Source organism: Geotrypetes seraphini, chromosome 6 (genome assembly GCF_902459505.1).
Source record: "Geotrypetes seraphini chromosome 6, aGeoSer1.1, whole genome shotgun sequence".
NCBI classification, from domain to species: domain Eukaryota; kingdom Metazoa; phylum Chordata; class Amphibia; order Gymnophiona; family Dermophiidae; genus Geotrypetes; species Geotrypetes seraphini.
In genome coordinates, this window is record NC_047089.1 from 185,758,294 (window position 1) to 185,780,681 (window position 22,388).

Consider the following 22,388-nt stretch of genomic DNA (forward strand, 5'->3'; position numbering starts at 1 on the left):
CGAGGAAGGCCCGAAGCAAGCAAGAGCAGCGAGTTGTAAGCTTCCTTCCGTTGCTGACTTATGGAAGATAGGTCAGCGATGGAAGGAAGCTTACAACTTGCCTTAGTCCAGCCCTGCACAACATGCGACCCAAAACGGATCTCACTGCCGATATGGCTCTCACTCCGCTCTCCTTTGAAGATCAGCTCAGGAGGCAAGATTTAGCCCGAGATCAGACGAATATTAAAGGGCATTTGAAGGCATCTGAGCAGATTGAGGAGAACACGTCCTGTTTTTCCATGCCTAAAAATACCACCTTGTTTAATGCAATTTCTGATCAGATCCTTAAGAGTGATGCAACTATATATGCTGGACAGTCTCCTCCAGTAAACAGAGCTTTAAAGCCTGCAACCATACAGAACCAGATGGACAAAGGGCTCCGAAGTGTAGGATTGCCAAGGGATCTGTCTCACAAGTTTCTGACGCTGGCAGATGTAAGCACAGCACAAGAAATAGAGACTTGTGGCATTCTGTGTAGAAAGCTGATGCATAATGAATTTACTATTACCCATGTAATAGTGCCAAAGCAGTCTGCTGGACCAGACTACAGTATAGTGATATGGAGAATGTGGAAGAATTATTCAGTGTTCAAGATCAACATGATCTCCTCACAGAAGAAAGACGGAGAGAAAGAGAGAGGCCTAGACCAAAGGGGAAAGACAGGAGGCAGATACTGGAGAGGGGGGGAGAGAAGGGAAGGAGATAGAGATGTCAGACCATGGGGTGGAGTGGGAAGGAAGGAAGGAAGGAAAGGAGAAGAGAGAGATGCCAGAGCATATGGGTAGAGACAAAAAATGGAGAGGGGTTGAAGCTGAAATAAATCATGTACAAAGGAGAGAAAGGGCACAGGATATAGAGTTTATTGAAGGGACATAGAAAGAAGGAAGATACCATATGGAACAGAAAGAGGGAAGACACTGGATGGAAAAGGCAGAAAGGGTGGACAGTGGATGCAAGGGGCAGAGATTGGGTGGACAGTAGATGGAAGGGGTAGAGAGAGGGTAGAGGCTGGGTGGAAGGGGCAAAGAGAGAGGACAGATGTTGCATGGAAGGGAGCGAGGACAAATGCTGGATAGAAAGAAGAGAGTGAAGAGATGACTAAAGCAGAAACGACAAAAGGTAGAAAAAAAATATTTTTGTTGCTTTACGTAGAATCAAGTAGTATTGTAACTGTATTGATTAAAATTTATCAATAGGAAATGGAAATAGGGCAATTTTGGGAGGGAATAAACCCCTTTCCTCAGGTCAGGACAGGATACCATAACAGCTGTATACTGTACTGTCTTGAAGAAAGATTTGGCCTCTGAAAGCTAATTGAAAAATGGATTAGTCCAATAAAATGGTATTTTCATATTTCTCATTATTTTATTTCTATTTGTTAATTTGTAAAGTGGTGACTGTTATGTAGAAGATTTTTTCAAATTTACATCTACTGTCTTTATATTTTGCACAGTATTAGGGGACATGTGTCACTGTTTCTGTGGTGTTGCATTGTATGCAGAGTCTGGTTTCTTGGTTCAGTTTAACTTTTGACTACATATTTCTATTTTTAGTTTGTGATTATTCCATATTGGGCGAGGGTGTATCTGTGTTCTATGTGTATGAAAAGGACATGGCTTTCTGTTAGCATCGACTACAGGATCAAATGACTGTGTAGGATCTGGTTTGTTTAGTTTTACAATGCGTGTGTTGGTGTTCTAGTGCTCACTGCAGTGTTTAAGATGCTGCCTTTTCCTAGATGCACCCTTATTGTGTGACTCATGGATTATTACTAAAAATATATTTTTTTATGTAGAGGAGGGGGTTGTTAAAAAAATGATTAGCACTGGCTGTCATATATACTAGGTACACCACTGGATTTAATGACTCTATTCTAACTTTACTGTTGACGTAGGTGTTGTCCCCCCCAACACACAGACACACATTATAAAGAATTAAATTAAAGTTGTATTATCATCAAGTAGCTTTCAAATGGCATTATAAGCAAATAAAAATAAAATATTTTTAATACATTGCTAATTATTACCTGCATCTTTACCTATACTTATTTGCCCTAGCTCTTACTTTGCACTATAGCAAAATAAAAAAGAAGCAGATAAAGATCAATCACACAGGTGCCCTTCAAGGCTCAGTAACACCTCTCCATAAATTATGTGGAAGAGGTCTGGAAGTGGGGATAGCATCTATTTCATATCCTCAGTGAGACCTCAGGAAGGAACCTAGTGATCAAAACATTATTAGAGGTGTTGTATAGCCATTTCTTGTATGACTGGATGAGCTATATTTATCTTTTTTTTAATGTTGTTTAAATTCATGCAGAAATAAATGGTTAGATTGAACCTAATGACTTCATTAACGCATTTCCCTTTTTTAAACCTTTTTTGAAAGAGGGTGAATATCTAATTATTCACTTCTAGAATTGGATACTTCTTAAATTTAGTAAAAATATTCTGGCACAAGTGTCAAACCTTAAAAAAGGAAGTCATATCGAGCATTGGAAAATAATAATAATTAACTAATAAAAATAGTATACATTTAATTTTTCCCACTACCAAATTTCCCCGCCCCGCCCCACCCGGCTACTTTTTCATGCCACCCGGCTGGAAAAAATTTCCGGGGAGAACACTGAGCTATCCAAAATAATTTCGGTATTCCTCAAGGATCCATACTGTCCCCTTTACTCTTTAATATCTATTTGGCCCCTCCGTTGACTGTCAATCTATTGGTCTTACCGCTTACGCGGATGACATTCAGATCATCTACCCTATTGATGCCTCCAGCTCCAACGACATTAGCCTCATCAATTCTAAATAAGTCAATGGCTTCACGAAAATATGCTGTCTCTTAGCTTATCAAAAACAAGTTGTCTGCTATTTCCATGGAAAGATAACTTACAGCTCACATCTCCTATCACTATTAATGACACTCCAATTACCTCTGAATACTATTAAAATCCTGGGAGTTATTATAGATAGCAAACTGACTTATTGTACACAAATTAGCCCAGTAGTAAAGAACTGTTTCATTAGACTAAGGATGATTAGAGCTCTTGCGAACATACTGGACTCTCAATCCCTCAACATTTTAATTCACTCTCTTATTATATCCAAACTAGATTACTGTAATGCACTATATAAGGGTATATGCCAGCACGGTTTCAGCAAAGGCAGATCTTGTTTTACAAACTTGCTGCACTTCTTCAAGGGAGTAAACAGGCAGACAGACAAGGGCGAACCGGTCGACATTGTATATCTGGATTTTCAGAAGGCGTTCAACAAGGCTCCACATGAACGAATACTTCGGAAAATTGCAAGCCATGGAATTGAGGGTGAAATACTCATGTGGATTAAAAACTGGCTGGAGCATAGGAAACAGAGATTGGGGGTAAATGGACAATACTTGGACTGGAAGAGTGGGATGCTGCAGGGCTCGGTGCTTGGACCCGTGCTCTTCAACATCTTTATAAACGATCTGGACATTGGTATGACAAGAGAGGTGATTAAATTTGAAGACGATATGAAGTTATTCAGAGTAGTGAAGACACAGAGGGATTGCGAAGATCTGCAACATGACATAATCAAGCTCGAGAAATGGGCATCGACATGGCAAATGAGGTTCAACGTGGATAAGTGGAAAGTGATGCATGTCGATAACAAAAATCTCATGCACAAATACAGGATATCCGGGGCGGTACTTGGAGAGACCTGCCAGGAAAGAGACTTGGGAGTTCTGTTCGACAAGTAGAAACTGTCCATGCAATGCATGGTGGCAGCGAAATGGGCGAACAGAATGCTAGGAATGATAAAGAAGGGGATCACAAACAGATCGGAGAAGATTATCATGTCGCTCACCTGGAGTACTGCGTCCAGCACTGGTTGCCATACATGAAGAAGGACACGGTACTACTCGAAAGGGTCCAGAGATAAGCGACTAAAATGGTTAAGGGGCTGGAGGAGCTGCCGTACAGTGAGAGATTGGAGAAACTGGGCCTCTTCTCCCTTGAAAAGAGGAGACTGAGAGGGGACATGATCGAAACATTCAAAATACTGAAGGGAATATACTTAGTAGATAAAGACAGATTGTTCACCCTCTCCAAGGTAGGGAGAACGAGAGGGCACTCTAAAGTTGAAAGGGGATAGATTCCGTACAAACGTAAGGAAGTTCTTCTTCACCCAGAGAGTGGTAGAAAACTGGAACGCTCTTCCAGAGTCTGTTATAGGGGAAAACACCCTCCAGGGATTCAAGACAAAATTAAAAAGTTCTTGGCTAAACTGGAACATACGCAGGTGAGGCTGGACTCATTTAGAGCATTGGTCTTTGACCTGGGGGCCGCCGTATGAGCGGACTACTGGGCACAATGGACCACTGGTCTGACCCAGCAGTGGCAGCGGCAATTCTTATATTTGCCATTTATAACTGATACAAAATACAGCTATAAAAAAATTATTACTAACAGAAAGAAATTTGACCATGTTACTCTTCTGCTGGAAAGTGCACATTGGCTACCAATATCACATCGAATTACATATAAAATAGCTATTCTTTCTTTCAAGACACAAAATACTAATGAACTGGCCTTTATCCACAAGCTCCTTATTCCACACGAACCCTCTAGAGTCTTAAGATCTTCATCTCAACATCTTCTTTACACACCATCCCTGAAAATTATCAGCACGCGGGCCACTTCATTTGCAATTACGGCCTCCACAGTATGGAATTCCCTACCACTTCATATCAGGGCAGAAAATAAATCTAGATAAGTTTAAGGGAAATTTAAAGTGCTACCTCTTTCGTGATGCATATAACTGTTGAAAAGACTTGGAATCAGCCAAGGTTATTTAATAATCTGTACCCCCTAGCTTCCCTATTGTGGTTTACCTTTCCTGTTCTCTTTACTTTTAAATTGTAGGTCTCCCCACTTTCCTATTGTTTCACATTTGTGATGTATTGTACAGTTGGTACTCAAATTGTTCATTGTTTTCCCCTTTTTAATACAAATTGTAAAACGCTTAGAAATCTTGATTTGCGTTTTATCAAAATTTTAATAAACTTGAAACTTAATATGATAGAGACATTTAAATGCCTACGTGGCATAAATGCGCATGCATCAAATCTCTTTCATTAGAAAAGAAGCTCTGGAATGAGAAGGCATAAGATGAAGTTAAGAGGCGATAGGCTCAGGAGTAATCTAAGGAAATACTTTTTACAGAAAGGGTGGTAGATTTGTGGTGGTGGTAGAATCAGAGACCGTGTCTGAATTCAAGAAAGCATGGGATAGGCACATGGGATTTCTTAGAGAGAGGAAGAGATAATGGCTACTGCGGATGGGCAGACTGGATGGGCCATTTGGCCTTTATCTGCCATCATGTTTCTAATAGATAGCCTGTAGAAGGCACAGAACCTTGTTCAATTTTCATCTTGAAAAAAAAAAAAAGAAGAAGAAAGGCACTGCTTGCCCTGGGATCGGTAGTATGTATCTTGCTACTATTTGGGATTCTACCAGGTACTTGTGACCTGGATTGATTACTATTGGAAGAAGGATACTGGACTATTCTTATGTTCCATTCCTCTGACTCACTGCCTTTCTATTGACTGGATTCTATGTACAACAGTGTTTTCCAAGCTGGGGGTCGTGATTCCAAATGGAGATGCATTGCATATGTCAAGTTTGGGATCATGATTTGGTCAAGAAGTTCACAGGTGTGCCATCTTCTCATGGCTCAGCGGGATAGCCAATATTGTTGTCCAGAAATGTTTGACAAGTGCTGATCTACAGATTGTGAAAATAGGTATATAAGGGAAGGCTTGAGGGGACAGGGAAAACAGAGAACGGTAGATAGAGATTTTAAACTCAAAAATGTCTAGACATATTGTCTATCATCTTATCTCCTGGACAATAATGTAACATGCATTTTCTGAAGAAAAAAGTAGGCAGACAATTGGTAATCCTAACACCCTAAATCCTAAGCACATCTCCCTTTCTGTAAATTAATCTTCTGCTACAAAAGCAGGAACGCTAGAATTCTCCCAGAGCCACCACCGCTATGGCAGAACGTATCATCTCCATGCAAAAACGGACGACCTAGGGACTTGTTTACATACTTCAAATATAGAATGGGCCTCCAATTTTCTGTGCCTTTCTTTGGCACTATGAAGAATAAAGAGTATCTGCCTGAGCCCAATTCTTCTTTGGGAACTGGTTCTATGGTGTGAATGGCTAAGAGACATTGCACTGTTGCTATGACTTTGGCCTCATTCTCCAGCCGGCCAAAGGGAGAATCTAGGAACAGATCCAAAGGGGGCCAAGAAAAATTGATCCTGTGCCCCTTCTTGATAATGCCCAGACCCAAGCGGCCAGATGAAATCTGTTCCCATTTTTCCCAGAATGCTGAAAGCCACCCTCCAATATAAGGAGGAGGGGTTGATGTCCTGGCATCATTGCTGCTTCTTGGAGGCCGAGCCACCATGGGAACTCGCAGGTTGCTGTTGCCTGTAACTGCCAAACCTCTATCTGGACCCCTGAAACAGCCTCCGAAAAGAGTAATGAGGAAAACTGGCAGGATCTCCTAGAGGCACAAAAATTGTTTTTACAGACAACGGAATGTCAATGTCTCCTACTGTCCAGGACGGATTTGGGATAGCAATCCGTCAGAATGGCCATGAGGTTGTCTAGCCCTTTGTCAAGCAACATCTGCCCCTTGAAAAATAATCTGTTGAGAGAGGCTTTGGAGGGCGAGTTGCCCACCCATTGTCCGATAGAGAGCATCTGGTGGACTGTGATGATGTCATAAAGAGCATTGGCTACATAAACCACTCCCTCCTTAAACACGTGGGGTCAGGAGCTTCAAGGGACTAGTCCGCAGTCTAGTATGGCAGGCCCATGCCATGAAGGAGGCAGCTGCTGTAGCTTTGATACCCAAAGCCAGCACTTCAAACTGTCTTTTGAGGATTACATCCACCTTACATTCCTGTTCATCCTTCAGCATCACTCCACCTTCACTAAGGGAGGTGTGTTTGGTCACTTGCACCACTGTAAAGTCCACCTTTGGCTGTACAAAAAGTTGCTGGAAGTCCAGCGCCATAGGATAGAACCTAGACACAGCTTTGGCCACCTTAAGGGAGCCTTCAGGCATCTCCCATTTGTCAGTGGCTAAGAAGGTAAGATCTGGATGAGCAGGAAAAAAGGTTGTCTGTGTATTAGAGCACTGTGAGGTGGAGGGCTGCTGGACATCAAGCTTCAATATAGATAGGGTGTCAGAAATGGCATGGGACACTGAAGCTAACCTGAAAAAGCAATACACTGAGGGATCATCATTGTGATTCACCGCTGCTCCTGCCCCCTGGCTACTGGACCCCGTAAGGAGTCCCACATCATCTACCATCGTAGAAGAGCCTTACTATAATAAAGGCATGGAAAGGGACTTCAAATCATCCCATCCTGCTCTGAAGGGTCACTGACACTGGGAGCTGGTGCGGTACAAGGCAGGGATGCCTGCCTGGGAGAAGGTTCCCCCCCCCCTTAGGTGGAGCAGGCACACCCGGTCCTGTTAAGTAGACTTTCCATAATAGGCTGATAAAAATCAGAGCAGCCTTACATTGAAGGACCCGTGATTCCTTGCCCAACGAAAAGGAGATTCATCCACAACCATGCGCTTATGTTTCACTCCATTGATGCTTGGTTCATCTGAGCAGAATCTCTTTCCCTTCGACTGGATTTTCTGGGATTGGGGGATGGGGGGATCCAAGGTCTTGAAGGACTGACTGGGAGCCAAGCACGAAGCTCCCAGCCCTTCCTTTCACGTCCCATGGCACATGGAAGCTCCTTATCTGGCAACTTTGCACATAAAATGCAGGATCCAGGACTAGAAAGGCCTGGGGCATCCATGAGAGTCAGGCTCTAGCACCAATGAGCACCAATGAGTGGTTCTGAGGCAGAAAAAGACAAAGTTAAAAATAGATTGCTAAAAATCCAAGAAGGTTGCCATCAAGAAAAATGTATCAAAAACAGACCGTTGGAGAAAGAGGAACAAAAAAATAGTGATTTTAGGGTTTTGGAGGCGGGGAAACTTAATTCTAACCCCAGAATCTCTAAAAATGAAATTTACAAACCCCTGACCACCACTGATGCTCCCCACAGGGAATAATGGGAGTACTCACCGTTACTTCTGGTGCCTGAATCAGCCTGTCGGCAGGGAAAGGATTTCTGCCTCAGAAATTGTCAAATCTCACACTGAAGGAATTCTTCTGGTTACTGGTCATACAGATCACAACCATGGGCTACAACTCCCAAGATTCCTCACACAGCGACCGGGGGGAGAAACTACATAGCCTGATAGCCAGGAGCCTCTTACTCAGGAGCCACACAGCCTGTGCTCAAGCCTCTGATGAAATCAGCAGGCAAGCTGCTCCTAGGGGGACGGATGCCGAGCTCCGGAAAGGACACAAAGCAGGCTGGCTTCATAGGTACACAATGTGATTGATTGGCTTTGGAGCATCAGTCCACCCATGTGGGGCAGCGTCCTTTCTCCGGCGGAGTAAGCCCAAGAAGGGGATCTCTGGGCACCAAAGCCATGAAGAAATTTGAAAAACAGACAGAAAAATACCTGAAAATAAGAAATAGAAACAGAGTAGATCAGAACACATCTTCCGAGTTGGCTTGCAGAAGGAAAAACTGAGGAGCGAGCTGTTCTCCACTGCAGAAGGGGAGAAGTTCAAGATCTTAATGATATCCTTGTTTGTCCTTTGAAGTTGTTTCAAAATACAATGTATGCTCCCCATATTAAGTTTTTATTATACATGGCTTTTTTTTTTTTAATATGGAAATCGCTTGAGTTAGATCAAATAAAATAAACTTGAAACTTCTACAATTTTGCAAAGCATGAATCAACAGCAAAGTACAGACTCGTGTATACTGTATGTAACAGAATCATTAATATTTTTCAATTCTCTCAACTGCAAAAGCAATGCATTCCACAACAGATCAATTACATAAAAAAATAGTAGATCTGTACTCATCCAGACCGTCTTAAAAGAAGAAATGTCAAGTAAATTCTTAGATTCTGACCACAGAGATCTAGATGGCTGATGTAAATGTAATGATGAAGTAATAATAATAATAATAATTTATTTTCTTATATACCGCCAAAGCCATGGTAGTTCGAGGCGGTTTACAAGAGGTGCTGGACAGTCAGCGATAATAACCACTGAAATCTGATTTGTAATTACCTTAAAACCAAATAAAGGAATTTATATTGAATCCAAAATTCAATAGGTAAAGCAGAGTCACTATCTGTAACAGGTGTTATCTGAGGACAGCAGACAGAGTCTCACAAGTGGGTGACATCATCCAGACAGCCAAGTACAGATAGTGCAGAAAGTGTAGTCACTTTTTAAAAGTCTCAAGAACTGCCCATACTGTGAATGCGCCAGTGCCTTCCCGCCTGACATCAGTTAAAAAAAAAAAAAAAAAAGCTAAGCAACCCAACTAGGGGACATGGGAGGATTCTAAGAATATATGTAATGTAATGTAATGTAATGTTATTTATTTCTTATATACCGCTACATCCGTTAGGTTCTAAGCGGTTTACAGAAAATATACATTAAGATTCGCCTAAAAGGTCTTGTTTTGGGCATTTGGGACTTGGGTAATTTTGGGGTTGGGAGTGTGTTTTAAGGTTAGACGTTGTGATGGTCTGGGCAATTAAACTGCTGAACATAGAGGTAGGCCATTCTGAAAAAACACCTCATTTTGGATGTTTTGGGGTTTTTTTGAGAATGGACATTGCTCTGCTGCTACTTAGGGACTTAGGCCAAAAGGGGACTTAGACCTTTTTTTTGATTATGCCCCTCCACGCCTTTGATTAATTATGCAATAAGAACTTATCATTGGTTTTCATATTATCCAACAAGAGCTGGTCCCATTTATGTCAGATAATCAAGACTTTACTGTACTTGAACGGTATTAATATACAAACAGATTTTTTTCAGATACAGGGACATGGAATATCTAGTAGACATGAACTGAAGATGAAAGAAGGTAGACTTTGAGGGTAACATCAGGAACTAATTTTTCACAGAGGGTGTTGGATGCCTGGAAAACCCTCCTGGTAGAGGTGGTAGGAACAAAATCAATGACTGAATTAAAAAAACACAGAGGATCTCTATGTAGAAAAAGCATGGAGTCAAAGCCTTCATCAATCAGATAGGGCATAGAGGGATGTAAACTGAATAGACTGCAAACAGTGCAGAATGCCATCTATTTTGAGGCTCAAAGCTGTAAAAATGTGTCCTAGAATAGTAGGCTCACATCTTTTTGAGATAATTTGATAACTCCTACACTTGGGGGGGGGGGGGGGATGACAGTTGAATATTTGAACAAGGGACTTAACTATGGTACAAGTGCTTTAATGGCAGGTCTCTGAAGTTAGCGTAGAAACATGATGGCAGATAAAGGCCAAATGGCCCATCTACTCTGCCCATCCACAGTAACCATTATCTCTTTCTCTGAGAGATCCCACGTAGAGAATGACATGGTGGTTGTTACCCGCGGCTAGCCGCAAGTAGCCGCGGGTAACCCGCCGAAACGGGGAAGAAAAAATAGTGGTCTCTGCGGGGACGGGGACAAGGCCATTCACCGCCCCGTGGACTTGTCTCCACCCGCCCGATCGCAGCGTTCTGCCATCTCTCTCCCTCCACCTCACCTTTGATGTAGAGCAGGGCCGGCAAGATGGATAGGCGCAAAAAAAAAGCCTCCTTCCTTTTCCCCTGCTCTTACCGCCATGCTGCAGCTACTAAAGCCGACAGGAAGTCTTTCCGACTTCAATTCTGACATCGGAGAGGACGTTCTGGGCCAACCAATCGCTGCCTGGCTGGCCCAGAACGTCCTCTCCGACTTCAGAATTGACGTCAGAAAGACTTCCTGTTGGCTTTAGTAGATGCAGCATGGCGGTAAGAGCAGGGGAAAAGGAAGGAGGCTTTTTTTTTCTTTTTGAGCGGCAAAGAGGCAGCAGGCTGGCTTTGGCTAGGGAGGGAGAGACAGAGGTAGACAGGCAGGCTTCGGGGGTGGGGGTGGGACAAAGTGTGGAAGGCAGTGAGAGGGACATGGGAAGGAGGCACTGGGGGCACTAAAGACATGGGAAGGAGGCACTGGGGGCACTAAAGACATGGGAAGGAGGCACTGGGGGCACTAAAGACATGGGAAGGAGGCACTGGGGGCACTAAAGACATGGGAAGGAGGCACTGGGAGCACTAAAGACATGGGAAGGAGGCACTGGGGGCACTAAAGACATGGAAAGGAGGCACTGGGGGCACTAAAGACATGGGAAGGAGGCACTGGGGGCACTAAAGACATGGGAAGGAGGCACTGGGGGCACTAAAGACATGGGAAGGAGGCACTGGGGGCACTAAAGACAGGAAGGGGCACTAAGGACATGGGAAGGAGGCACTGGGGGCACTAAAGACATGGGAAGGAGGCACTGGGGGCACTAAAGACATGGGAAGGAGGCACTGGGGGCACTAAAGACATGGGAAGGAGGCACTGGGGGCACTAAAGACATGGGAAGGAGGCACTGGGGGCACTAAAGACATGGGAAGGAGGCACTGGGGGCACTAAAGACATGGGAAGGAGGCACTGAAGGCACTAAAGACATGGGAAGGAGGCACTGGAGGCACTAAAGACATGGGAAGGAGGCACTGGAGGCACTAAAGACATGGGAAGGAGGCACTGGAGGCACTAAAGACAGGAAGGGGCACTGGAGGCACTAAAGACAGGAAGGGGCATTAAGGACATGGGAAGGAGGCACTGGGGGCACTAAAGACATGGGAAGGAGGCACTGGGGACACTAAAAACATGGGAAGGAGGCACCGGGGGCACTAAGGACATAGGAAGGAAAGAGGGAGGGAATAGAAAGGGACAATTCTTGGGCCTGAGTGCAGAAAGAAAGGATACACAGACAGAAGGAAACGCAACCAGAGACTCATGAAATCAATCACCAGACAGCAAAGGTAGGAAAAATGATTTTATTTTCAATTTAGTGATCAAAACGTGTCAGTTTTGAGAATTTATATCTGCTGTCTATATTTTGCACTATAGTTACTGAGGTGACCAAGCTCGCGGAGATAGGGCGGAAACGGGGTTTATAAATTTTAGTCCTAGTAGTTTGCCGGTCCACAAAATAATTATTTTATTTCTGCCGGTCCACGGGTGTAAAAAGGTTGAAAAACACTGATGTAGAGTATGCCGGCTTTCTTTTTCACCCAGCCGCATGCGCGGCTGCTCGAGTTGATCAATCTTCTCCTCTCCTGTAACTTCCTGTTTCCGGTTGCATCAGAGGAGAATATTGAACAAATGAGTAGCCGCGCGTGCTGCTGGGCAAAAAAGAAAGCCGGCATACTCTACATCTAAGGTGAGGTGAAGGGAGGGAGATGGCGGAACGCTGCAATCGGTCGGGTGTCTGCTGTTTTTGTATCACTGCCTGCCTGCGCTAACGTTCCAGATCCTCCTGTTGCTCATTGTACTGCAGCATCTGCATGATCATGTGCTCAGGTGGGCATTTTTAGTGTGCACAATTGACCTGATTCGAGCTATAGGTGAACATGGGGGACACGTCATTGCAAGGGAGGACAAGTCAATTGATTTATTTTATGTTCTGTTTTTACTACAGGGCAGAGGCACTGAAACAGATTCTCAGTGCAGTAGTAGTAGTGGCAGGACTCTCTTCTGTCTTCATGGTGTTTTGCAGTACTGAGGCTTACATGGATGCTGTGGGGACGGTGACGGGGCGGTGAATGGGATGGCAGTGATGGTGACGGGGCGGTGAATGGGTTGGCAGTGACGGTGACAGGGCGGTGAAGGGGATGGTGGTGACGGGGCGGTGAAGGGGATGGCGGTGACGGGGCAGTGACGGGGCGATGACGGGGCGGTGAAGGGGTCAGTGAGCCGGGGACGGGGCGGTGACGGGGACAGATTTTTCCCCATGTCATTCTCTAATCCCACCTGCCTATCGCAGGACCTCTTATTTTAGATTTCTTTCAGGTATTGTTACTGTATGGCTCTGAGGATAGCCCACCCTGTAATTAGGCACGGTAAAGGGATGGCTATAATAGTACATTGTTTTCCATGCTGACTTCACATAACATTGTATGATTAAGCTATGCTGCAGCCAAATTTTTGGGCAGACTGGATGGACCATATAAGTCTTCATTTACCTTTATTTACTATGCAACTTTGGACAAGATATGTCACCCTCTGTTACCTCAGTTAAACACAAATTACAAGCTCTCTTGGCAGCAAAATACCTACTGTGCTTGTATGTAATTTGTCTTTGAGTTTGGATTTAGAAAGGGAAGGAATCAAATCTAAAATTCCTCACCCACTGTAGCTGTAACCTCTGGATTTGTTTTCTGTATCTGCTCTTATCTGTGTTTCTATCCCATCTTTCCTCAAGTAGGCCTGCCAGTAAAAATGCCACCATGAGAAATCCTACTTTTGTATCATTCAGGGATCTGCATATTAGGCAGATGCTGGCACTACAAGCATTTTCAACTTGCAAGCTGGCTGTGCTGATCTCAAACATCATACGATCAGTGCAGTCATGCCAAGAATTTAAAATATGTTTGTGGTGTCAATGTCTGCATCAGTCAGGACTGGTGTGCTAGGCTGAATGCATTTGTGTATTACTAGCAACACATATGCTAGAAGTTACCCCCACCTGCTTTAGAGGATCATTCACTAATCTATACGTGATCACATTTCAAAAGTCACCAGCAGCTGGAAGTGCTTACACCTTGGGAGGGAGTGAGGTCATATTGTACCATTCTGCACTCTGGCTCCCTTGAGTATTGAGATTGTCTTAAATACAGCATAGTCCCGAGAAGGCATTTTGTTAAAGATATCCGAATGTGTAATTATTCAAACCCATTTATTGAGATTCAGATATATACATCCTTTGGTTTAATTATGCAGTTTTTCTCAACACACTCACCCCATATAGTTTAAAGCGTATCCACAATGAATATGCATATGGTAGATTTTCAAGCTATGCCTCCACTGTATGCAAATATCTTATATGCCTATTCATTGTGACTATCCTAAAAAAAAAACATGACTAGCGGGATGTATGTTAAGGACTGGGTTAAATAATTAGTACTTAAGCGTTCCATGTTGAAATACCTAATTGTTTTGTTGAATGAACAGGAATTTTAGGTTTGCTGACTGCTGATCTTTGAAATGTCAATATCACATTATGATTCTTAAAAGGAATACAGCTATCTGATGTTATCCTCATACTGCATCACTGCCAAGACAGCACCTAATTTGCTGGACATCAGCCCACATTTACTGTACCAGTGTCATCTTTGCTCAAAATCAGCATTAAAACATCAAATCAGGAACATGCAACTCAGTCTCTCTCACATTTATGTAAATTTAACAGACAAACATCTTTTAAAGCGCCTCTTCTCATCTCTTATTTGGCATATGATGATGTTATCTCTAAAAATAGACATCTGAACATTCTGTGTGAAATAAGGGAATCTATAGCACCTATGTAAGAGAAATTGGTAGTGCCCTTAAAATAGCAGCTAATATTCCAATTGATGCAGAATGGTGTTCAGTGCAAACCACTCTGGTGAAGGTAAAGTGACCAGTAATACACACCAGAGCTCAGTACTGTGACTGGGTCTTTTTAATATCTTTAGTAGTACCATTGCTTAGACCCCCCATCCAAGGAAAAAATATGCTTGCTTGTAGATAATGAGAGCAAAAAATGAGAAAAAATATATATATTATAATAAATTTTAAGAAAGGCCAAAGATTTGTAAAATGGTGCATACTGACCACAAAAATTCATTTCAATTAGGAGGATAAGAACTGGAAATCAGTCAAAATAATAAGGTACAGGAAGAATCATCTAAGTAAGACATCCAGAATTGTTCAGCTCTTAACAAAAAATTAATCCCTTAACTGCGGCAGCACCGTCTGATTTCCCAATTGTTGGCTGGCTACTTTGAGCTTATCTTAGACCAGGGGTAGGCGATTCCGGTCCTCGAGAGCCACAGGCAGGTCAGGTTTTCAGGATATCTACAATAAGTAAGCATGAGATAGATTTGCATCTCAAGGAGGCAGTGCTTGCAAATCCATCTCATATATATTGATTGTAGATATCCTGAAAACCTGATCTGCCTGTGGCTCTCGAAGACAGGAATTGCCTACCCCTGGTCTAAGATAAGCTCAAAGTAGCCAGCCAACAATTGGGAAATCAAACATTCAGTGTTGTCATAGTTAAGGGATTAATTCTTTGTTAAGAGCTCAGAAATTCTGGGGCATTATGCAGCTATTCTGGAAGTACATTTGTACAAAATTTACATAATTTAATATATAAATAATTTTACATTAACTAGCAACTCACCAACATTTCTGGTACAACTAAAAAAAATTTTATTTTAATCATCACTTAATTTTTACAAGGAAGTGCTCCTGATTGGCCATCAAGCTCCAGCACTGTCTCCCTGATTTGTGGATGTACCCATGTGAGCAGCAATCAGCAACTGGTGCAGTGAGGGATCGAAGAAGCTTAGTGGGAACACTGGAACAAAGGTAGGCCGGCATTTCCGTGAGAACCCCAGAGAACCAGCATTCATCCCTGTGGGAGTCCCGTGCAGACCTCTAGTCCAGACTCACCCGGAAAGTTTGTGAGACACTGTTCTAGACTATACCAGCCAGTAGGCTATCCACTTCTTCAAAGTAATTAAACAATGCTTATACCTGGGTATGAGTAAGATTACATCTTCTTTGAGATTCTGCCAAGCCCTTGTGACCTGGACTGGCCACTGTCGAGGGGTGACCATAACCGAATCTGCAGCTAAAATTCGCTGTTGGTTTCAGCTGAATCAAAAACCAATGTGCACCCCCTCCCCCCAGCAGAATGGACCCACCCAGACCACTCTTAGGCTTCACCCTTTAACCAACTGAAGGCTCTCCCTGAGTCCATCTTGGTAATACAGTGGGCTCTTCAGGCAGGAGCAATCCTGAGTTGCTCCTGTCCATACAGGCTCCAATTCAAAATGGTTGCTGCAACCTCTCATGGAAGTTATTTTTAACTGCAAGGAGGGGGGAGCTTGTGGTTGGGTGGGGGGGAGGCAAAGACTGGCCATATTGTGGTCATGGCAGATGGTGGGCAGAGTTATCATGATGGGGAGGGAGTGCGAGTTTTGGTTTGAACCAAAAACACACTGGCATTTTTGGCTGAAACAAGCATAATCTGCCTGCCTGCCTACCTACCTGCCTGCCACTAGGCCTGTCTGCCCTGTCCCAGCCTACCACTAGACCACCAGAGGGGGGACAGGGCAGGGTGGTGGGACAGGGTACACCATTTGGTTCAGAATTTTTTTTCTTGGCTTTTCCTCCTCTAAATCTAGGGTGCGTCTTATGGAGTGAAAAATATGGTATTTCACATCTCTAAATTTTAGGATGCATCTCCAAGGATATTTCACTTGGAAAGTTGCCTCTATTGAAATAACCTTCAGGCACAATAAGAGAAATTGTTGCTGCTTTTTCTGTGTTACTCAAGTGACGAGTGAAAAAACACAAATCTTCCATCTACAAAAAAGGCTCATCTCTACCTTTATGTCTCTATTAGCATGGCCAGTAAGAAAAAGGAGGTATTGATGCCCCTGTATAAAACTTTGGTGAGACCTCATTTAGAATATTGTACACAATTCTGGAGGCCGCACCTTCAAAGGATGGAAAAAAAACCCCAAAAAGAATGGAGTTGGTCCAGTGGAAGCCTACTAAAATGGTATGTGGTCTTCATCATAAGGCGTATGGGGACAGACTTAAATCTCTCAATCTGTATACTTTGGAGGAAAGGCAGGAGAGAGGCGATATGATAGACGTTTAAATACCTATGTAATGTAAATGCGCATGAGTCGAGTCTCTTTAATTTGAAAGGAAACTCTGCAATGGGAGGGCATAGGATGAAATTAAGAGGTGATAGGCTCCGGAGTAATCTAAGGAAATACTTTTTTACAGAAAGGGTGGTAGATGCATGAAACAGTCTCCCAGAAGAGGTGGTGGAGATAGAGACTGTCTGAATTCAAAAGGGCCTTGGTTAGGCATGTGGGATCTTTCGGAGAGAGAAAGAGATAATGGTTACTGCAGATGGGCAGACTATATGGGCCATTTGGCCTTTATCTGCCATCATGTTTCTATGTTTACTATGATACTAAAGACACAATAATAGTTGTAGGACTCGCTTGCTTCTCAATAGATATCTCCAGTAAAGTAGTTATACCACTATTTTGATCCAAAGAAACAGGTTTTAAAGAATCCACCAGGAAAGTGAATTCATGGGCAGACCAACGCTGCTTAGGGAGGTAAGTAAGGCTCATGGCGGGGTTCCAATGGGAGGGTGGGAAGGATGGGGATTCGGCTGCGCAGCAGGTGTGGGTGCTGGGGGGGGGGGAGTGGTGCTCGCTCAAAGGTTCTACTGCACAAGGGATGGGAGAGAGGGAAGGGAAACTGTTGGCGAATCCCGTACTAGGGCTTATTTTAGGGGTAGAGCTTATTTTTGGGGAAACATGGTATTTATTTAAGTACTTATATACCACTTATAGCCTAAGTGGTTTACAGTCAGGTAATCAAGCATTTTTCCTTATCTGTCTCGGTGGGCTCACACTCTACCTAATATACCCGGGGCAATGGAGAGGATTAAGTGACTTGCCCAGGGTCACAAAGTGCAGTGTGGGATTTAAACCCACAACCTCAGGCTGCTGAGGCTATAGCTCCATACAATCCCTTCAAGATCATGAGGGGCATAGAGAGGGTGGATAGGGACAGATTCTTCAGACTGAAGGGGACAGCAAATACGAGGGGGCATTCTGAGAAACTGAAGGGAGACAGGTTCAAAACAAATGCAAGGAAGTTCTTTTTCACCCATAGGGTAGTGGACACTTGGAATGCGCTACCGGAGGAAGTGATCAGGCAGAGTACGGTACAGGGATTCAAGCAGGGATTGGATGGATTCCTGAGGGATAGAGGGATCGTGGGGTACTGAGTAAACCAACCTGGTCGTGCATGTGCAAGACCGGAGGGCTAGGACTTCGATAGGAGGGCAGAACTTAAATGGGAAACCAAGGTGGCAGGGGAGCCCTTCTGATGATTCAGACAGGCCTTGACCTGTTTTTGGCCACCGCGGGAGCGGACTGCTGGGCAGGATGGACCTGTGGTCTGACCCAGCAGAGGCACTGCTTATGTTCTTATGAAAGATGGAAGATTGTGGGTACTAGGGTCAGTGCTTAAAAAAATACATGTTTTCTTACTGGTACACAAAATAAAAGGAGGAAAAAGGATTTTAGTATCTGATTGGTATTTCTTGCAGAATGAATGTCTTGCTTTCTTTATATGTGCTGTTCTGGGAGCATGGTAAGTTATGTGAGAGTAAGTGGGTCGGAATCTCTTTGGCCCAGGAGAGGCACTCCTTACAGTGTCCAGGGAAATAATTGCTGGCTTATGAAGAGAAAATCTTGCAGGAGCTACTTCCATGTCAGCTTGAGCTGCTCGTGCTCCAGCAGCTTCTCTCACTCCTGCCATTCCTCTAGACTAGAGATCTCAAAGTCCCTCCCTGAGGGCCGCAATCCAGTCGGGTTTTCAGGATTTCCCCAATGAATATGCATTGAAAGTAGTGCATGCACATAGATCTCATGCATATTCATTGGGGAAATCCTGAAAACCCGACGGGATTGCGGCCCTCAAGGAGGGACTTTGAGACCCCTGCTCTAGACGCTGACAAGTTCTCAGTTAGCATTAGGATTCCCAGCTGGAAGGATCTTATTACTGATGCTAAGGAAAGTGCCTCTTCTACCAGTCTTACCGATGCTCCCAGCAGTTGTTTTCATCTGGATGTTATCAGATGATTGAAGCAGCCGGACCTAATGGTACACTGGACCCAAGTCTAATGGAGTAGTCCCAACTAAAAAATCATCTTGCTACTCCATTTCTTCCCCATAAAAAAAGCAAAAAGGAGGATACTAAAGTTAAGAGGAAAATGAAACATCCAGCACATTCTGTCGACAAGCAGCAGTGTCAGACATCTTGCTTTGCCCCTCTAGAGCAATATTCTCAACCTTTATGGCTATGCAGGCTCCTTATCAAACTCCAAAAAAACTTTCAATGGACTTATACTTCATCCTTAAGAGTTGCCCTCACTCCTCCCCAAATATTCCCATTATAACCACACTTCTTCTCTCTAGTCAGTCCTAATTACTTGCTCCCCTCATATAGCCAGTACCCATCAGTTTCCCTCTTGCCCCAGCTAATCCCCATTACTCTTCCCCAATCAGTTTTCATCAGCCTCTTTTACTCTCCCTCCTTTCCTATCCACTGTTGCTTTCTTCCATTTCCTCCTTCCCTCCAAACCTCACCAGTCTTCCCCTCTACACCTTCCCTACCTCTTCCCAATCCAATCACTCTTTACCCCAGCCATCCCCATTACTGCCATTTGTCTCTCCCTCACTCCCCTATTGCTCCTGCATTGCAGTTCTGGAACTATGATCTGCTGCTAATCTCATTATTGCTGCAGTTCCTGTTTTAGATCTGCTACTGTTTCATCCTATTCCTGCTTGTTTAGCCACCAGACTCATACAACTTCAGACCATGATATGACTTTTACCCCTCCTGCTACTTCACACCATGTGGCTCCCCATACCATTTCTGCTTCTTTGGAGTGTACAAGAACTATTGTTCCTGTTCAACTGTTTATTTACAAGATTTAATAGACCGCTATTCAAACATGGTATCAAAGTGGTTTACAAAGCCATTAAAAAATTGATATATTACAAAGCTTAAACACTAAATACCAGACAGACCACAAAAGGAAAGGATGTAACAAACAATATTTAGACCCCAAAACATGTAGTTGTAAATAGGCAGGGGGCTAGCAGCCAGCTGGAAGCTACCCTAATTAAGTTGATTTAAAAACTTTGTTAAAAATGCCATGTCCTTTACACAAACTCTCCAATCATAAAATCTACTGAACTGCATTCCAAAGAGAAAAAACTAAATAACTTCTAAAGCTATATTAAGAAGAATGTAATCTTGGTTTTGCTACTAATTTAGTGATAAAATTTACGTACAAAGGGACAACATGGAATTAAAACTGAATTTAAACAAGCCAAGATTCTCATATATGTACAAGCTAATATTAAATATTGAACCTTATGATATTTGAAATTGGGCGCCAGTGCTGTTCTTGTAGCAAAGGGGGAACATGATCATGTTTCTGGAATTATAGGCTCCTGCTGTTTCTGCCAATGCAGTCACTAATCACTGCACCTTCTGCATCCGGCTGCTGCTGCTTATGACTGAAAAACTATAATCTCATTTTCTTTTATTCAGCAAACCTGTGATATCACCTCACAGACCACCAGAGGTCTGTAGACTATGGATTGGGAACCAAAGATCTTGTATGCTTGCTAGAGACACAGGGCTCCTTTTACTAAGCTGTGATAGCGTTTTTAGCGCACGCAGAATTTTAGCGCGTGCTAAACCCACACTACGCGGATAGAACTAACACAAGCTCAATGCTGGCGTTAGCGTTTAGTGCGCACGCTAAAACCGCTATACACAGCTTAGTTAAAGGAGCCCACAGTCTCTTAAAGAACAGGCTTCAGGACTATTACTATTTATCATTTCTATAGTGCTGAAAGGCGTACGCAGTGCTGTACATTTGGAGAGCAAGACTGGAGTTCTGCATTGCCATCAACTTTATGCTCTGTCAACAGTGGAAAACGCCTTTCGTAAGCAGTAGATGTATTTGAATCAACCTCACCAGAATACATTTCCCTGGCTCCAAACTCCAGAGTGAAGTCTCTGTATTGATCTTGTGAGTCAGCTTCCCTTCCATGAGGACAGCCTCGCTGCTTCCTTCCTTCACTGCCACACGGATAGAGTCAGCATGAAGATCTACTGAAACCTGTAAGGGAACACAGGCAATTGTTCTCTAAGGTACAACAATGGTATAATCCTGCATTAATTTCTGTGGTACAGTAATACAGTAATGCATGTGTTCCTCTTTGTGGTACTACAACATATTACTCTTCTTACTTATAAATACACAAGGATTCCATTTTATCATATTTCTCTTGTAGCAATTTCATAAAACAACAACAGCATTTTTAATCTTGCTTAACATTATAGATTAAGTAGAAAATCCCCCCCTAGCCCTTACCTTATACAGAAGCCATCACTGCTATCTCCCTTCCGTCTTCCCTTTTAAGCTTCAATCTACTGCTACTGCCTCCTCCTCCCCTCCCAAGAAATCTATTACCTCCTTCCTTCAACCTAGACACCAGATCTACCAATGCAGTGCCACTGCATTCCTCTCCCTCCCACACTTGTATCTGCTGCTGCAGCCACTTTTTCTTTGACCCAAATCTGCCAATACAATCACTTCCACCTCTTATTCTCCCTAGTCACGATCTCCCAATGGCAGCCAATCTACATTTTGTTCATGGTTTATTATGTTTGCAATAAAATTGAACCTCCTCATATACATTATCAAGAATCGGGGGTGGGGTGGGGTGGGGTGGGGGAAGCAGGGTTTTAGTCCCTGTGGACGCTCTTCCGGAGTCTGTCATAGGGGAAAACACCCTCCAGGGATTCAAGACAAAGATAGACAAGTTCCTGGTGAACAAGAGCATAAGCAGGTAGGGCTAGTTTCAGTTAGGGTGCCGGGTTTTTAACCAGAGACCCGCCGCATGAGCAGACTGCTGGGCATGATGGATCACTGGTCTGACCCAGCAGCGGCAATTCTTATGTTCTTATGTACTTCTGGTAATAAAACAGATCATGATACAACATTGACTATGGAGGCCACGCCTGGTCGCATCAGATGTAATGCATCCATCAATCAAATGCAATCCATTCATGAATTATTAAATGATGCCAGCATTGTTATATGATCTGCTGATAAAGGAGGTGGAATAGTTGTGTTGGACACGGAAGCTTATGTCGCTGAGGCCATGCGACAATTATGTGACACACAATATTATGACCAATTGCAAAGTGATCCAACTGCAGAAATTTCTGAGGTCATAGTAACATAGTAGATGACGGCAGATAAAGACCCGAATGGTCCATCCAGTCTGCCCAACCTGATTCAATTTAAATTTTTAAATTTTTTCTTCTTAGCTATTTCTAGGCAAGAATCCAAAGCTCTACCCGGTACTGTGCTTGGGTTCCTACTGCCGAAATCTCCGTTAAAACCTACTCCATCTACACCTTCCCAGCCATTGAAGCCCTCCCCAGCCCATCTTCCACCAAATGGCCATATAAAGACAAAGACCGTACAAGT

The 22,388-nt window shown here is 43.4% G+C and overlaps 1 protein-coding gene across 3 annotated transcripts in view; it reads right to left on the reverse strand.

Annotated features, from left to right (window-relative positions):
• Positions 1-22,388, reverse strand: part of NUDCD3 (NudC domain containing 3) — an 84,604-nt gene that overhangs the window by 22,377 nt on the left and 39,839 nt on the right. For all 3 annotated transcript variants that reach the window (XM_033947858.1, XM_033947856.1, XM_033947855.1), the window contains exon 5: positions 20,865-21,008. In XM_033947858.1, the coding sequence (XP_033803749.1) occupies positions 20,865-21,008 (144 nt within the window). The remainder of the gene's footprint in view (positions 1-20,864; positions 21,009-22,388) is intronic.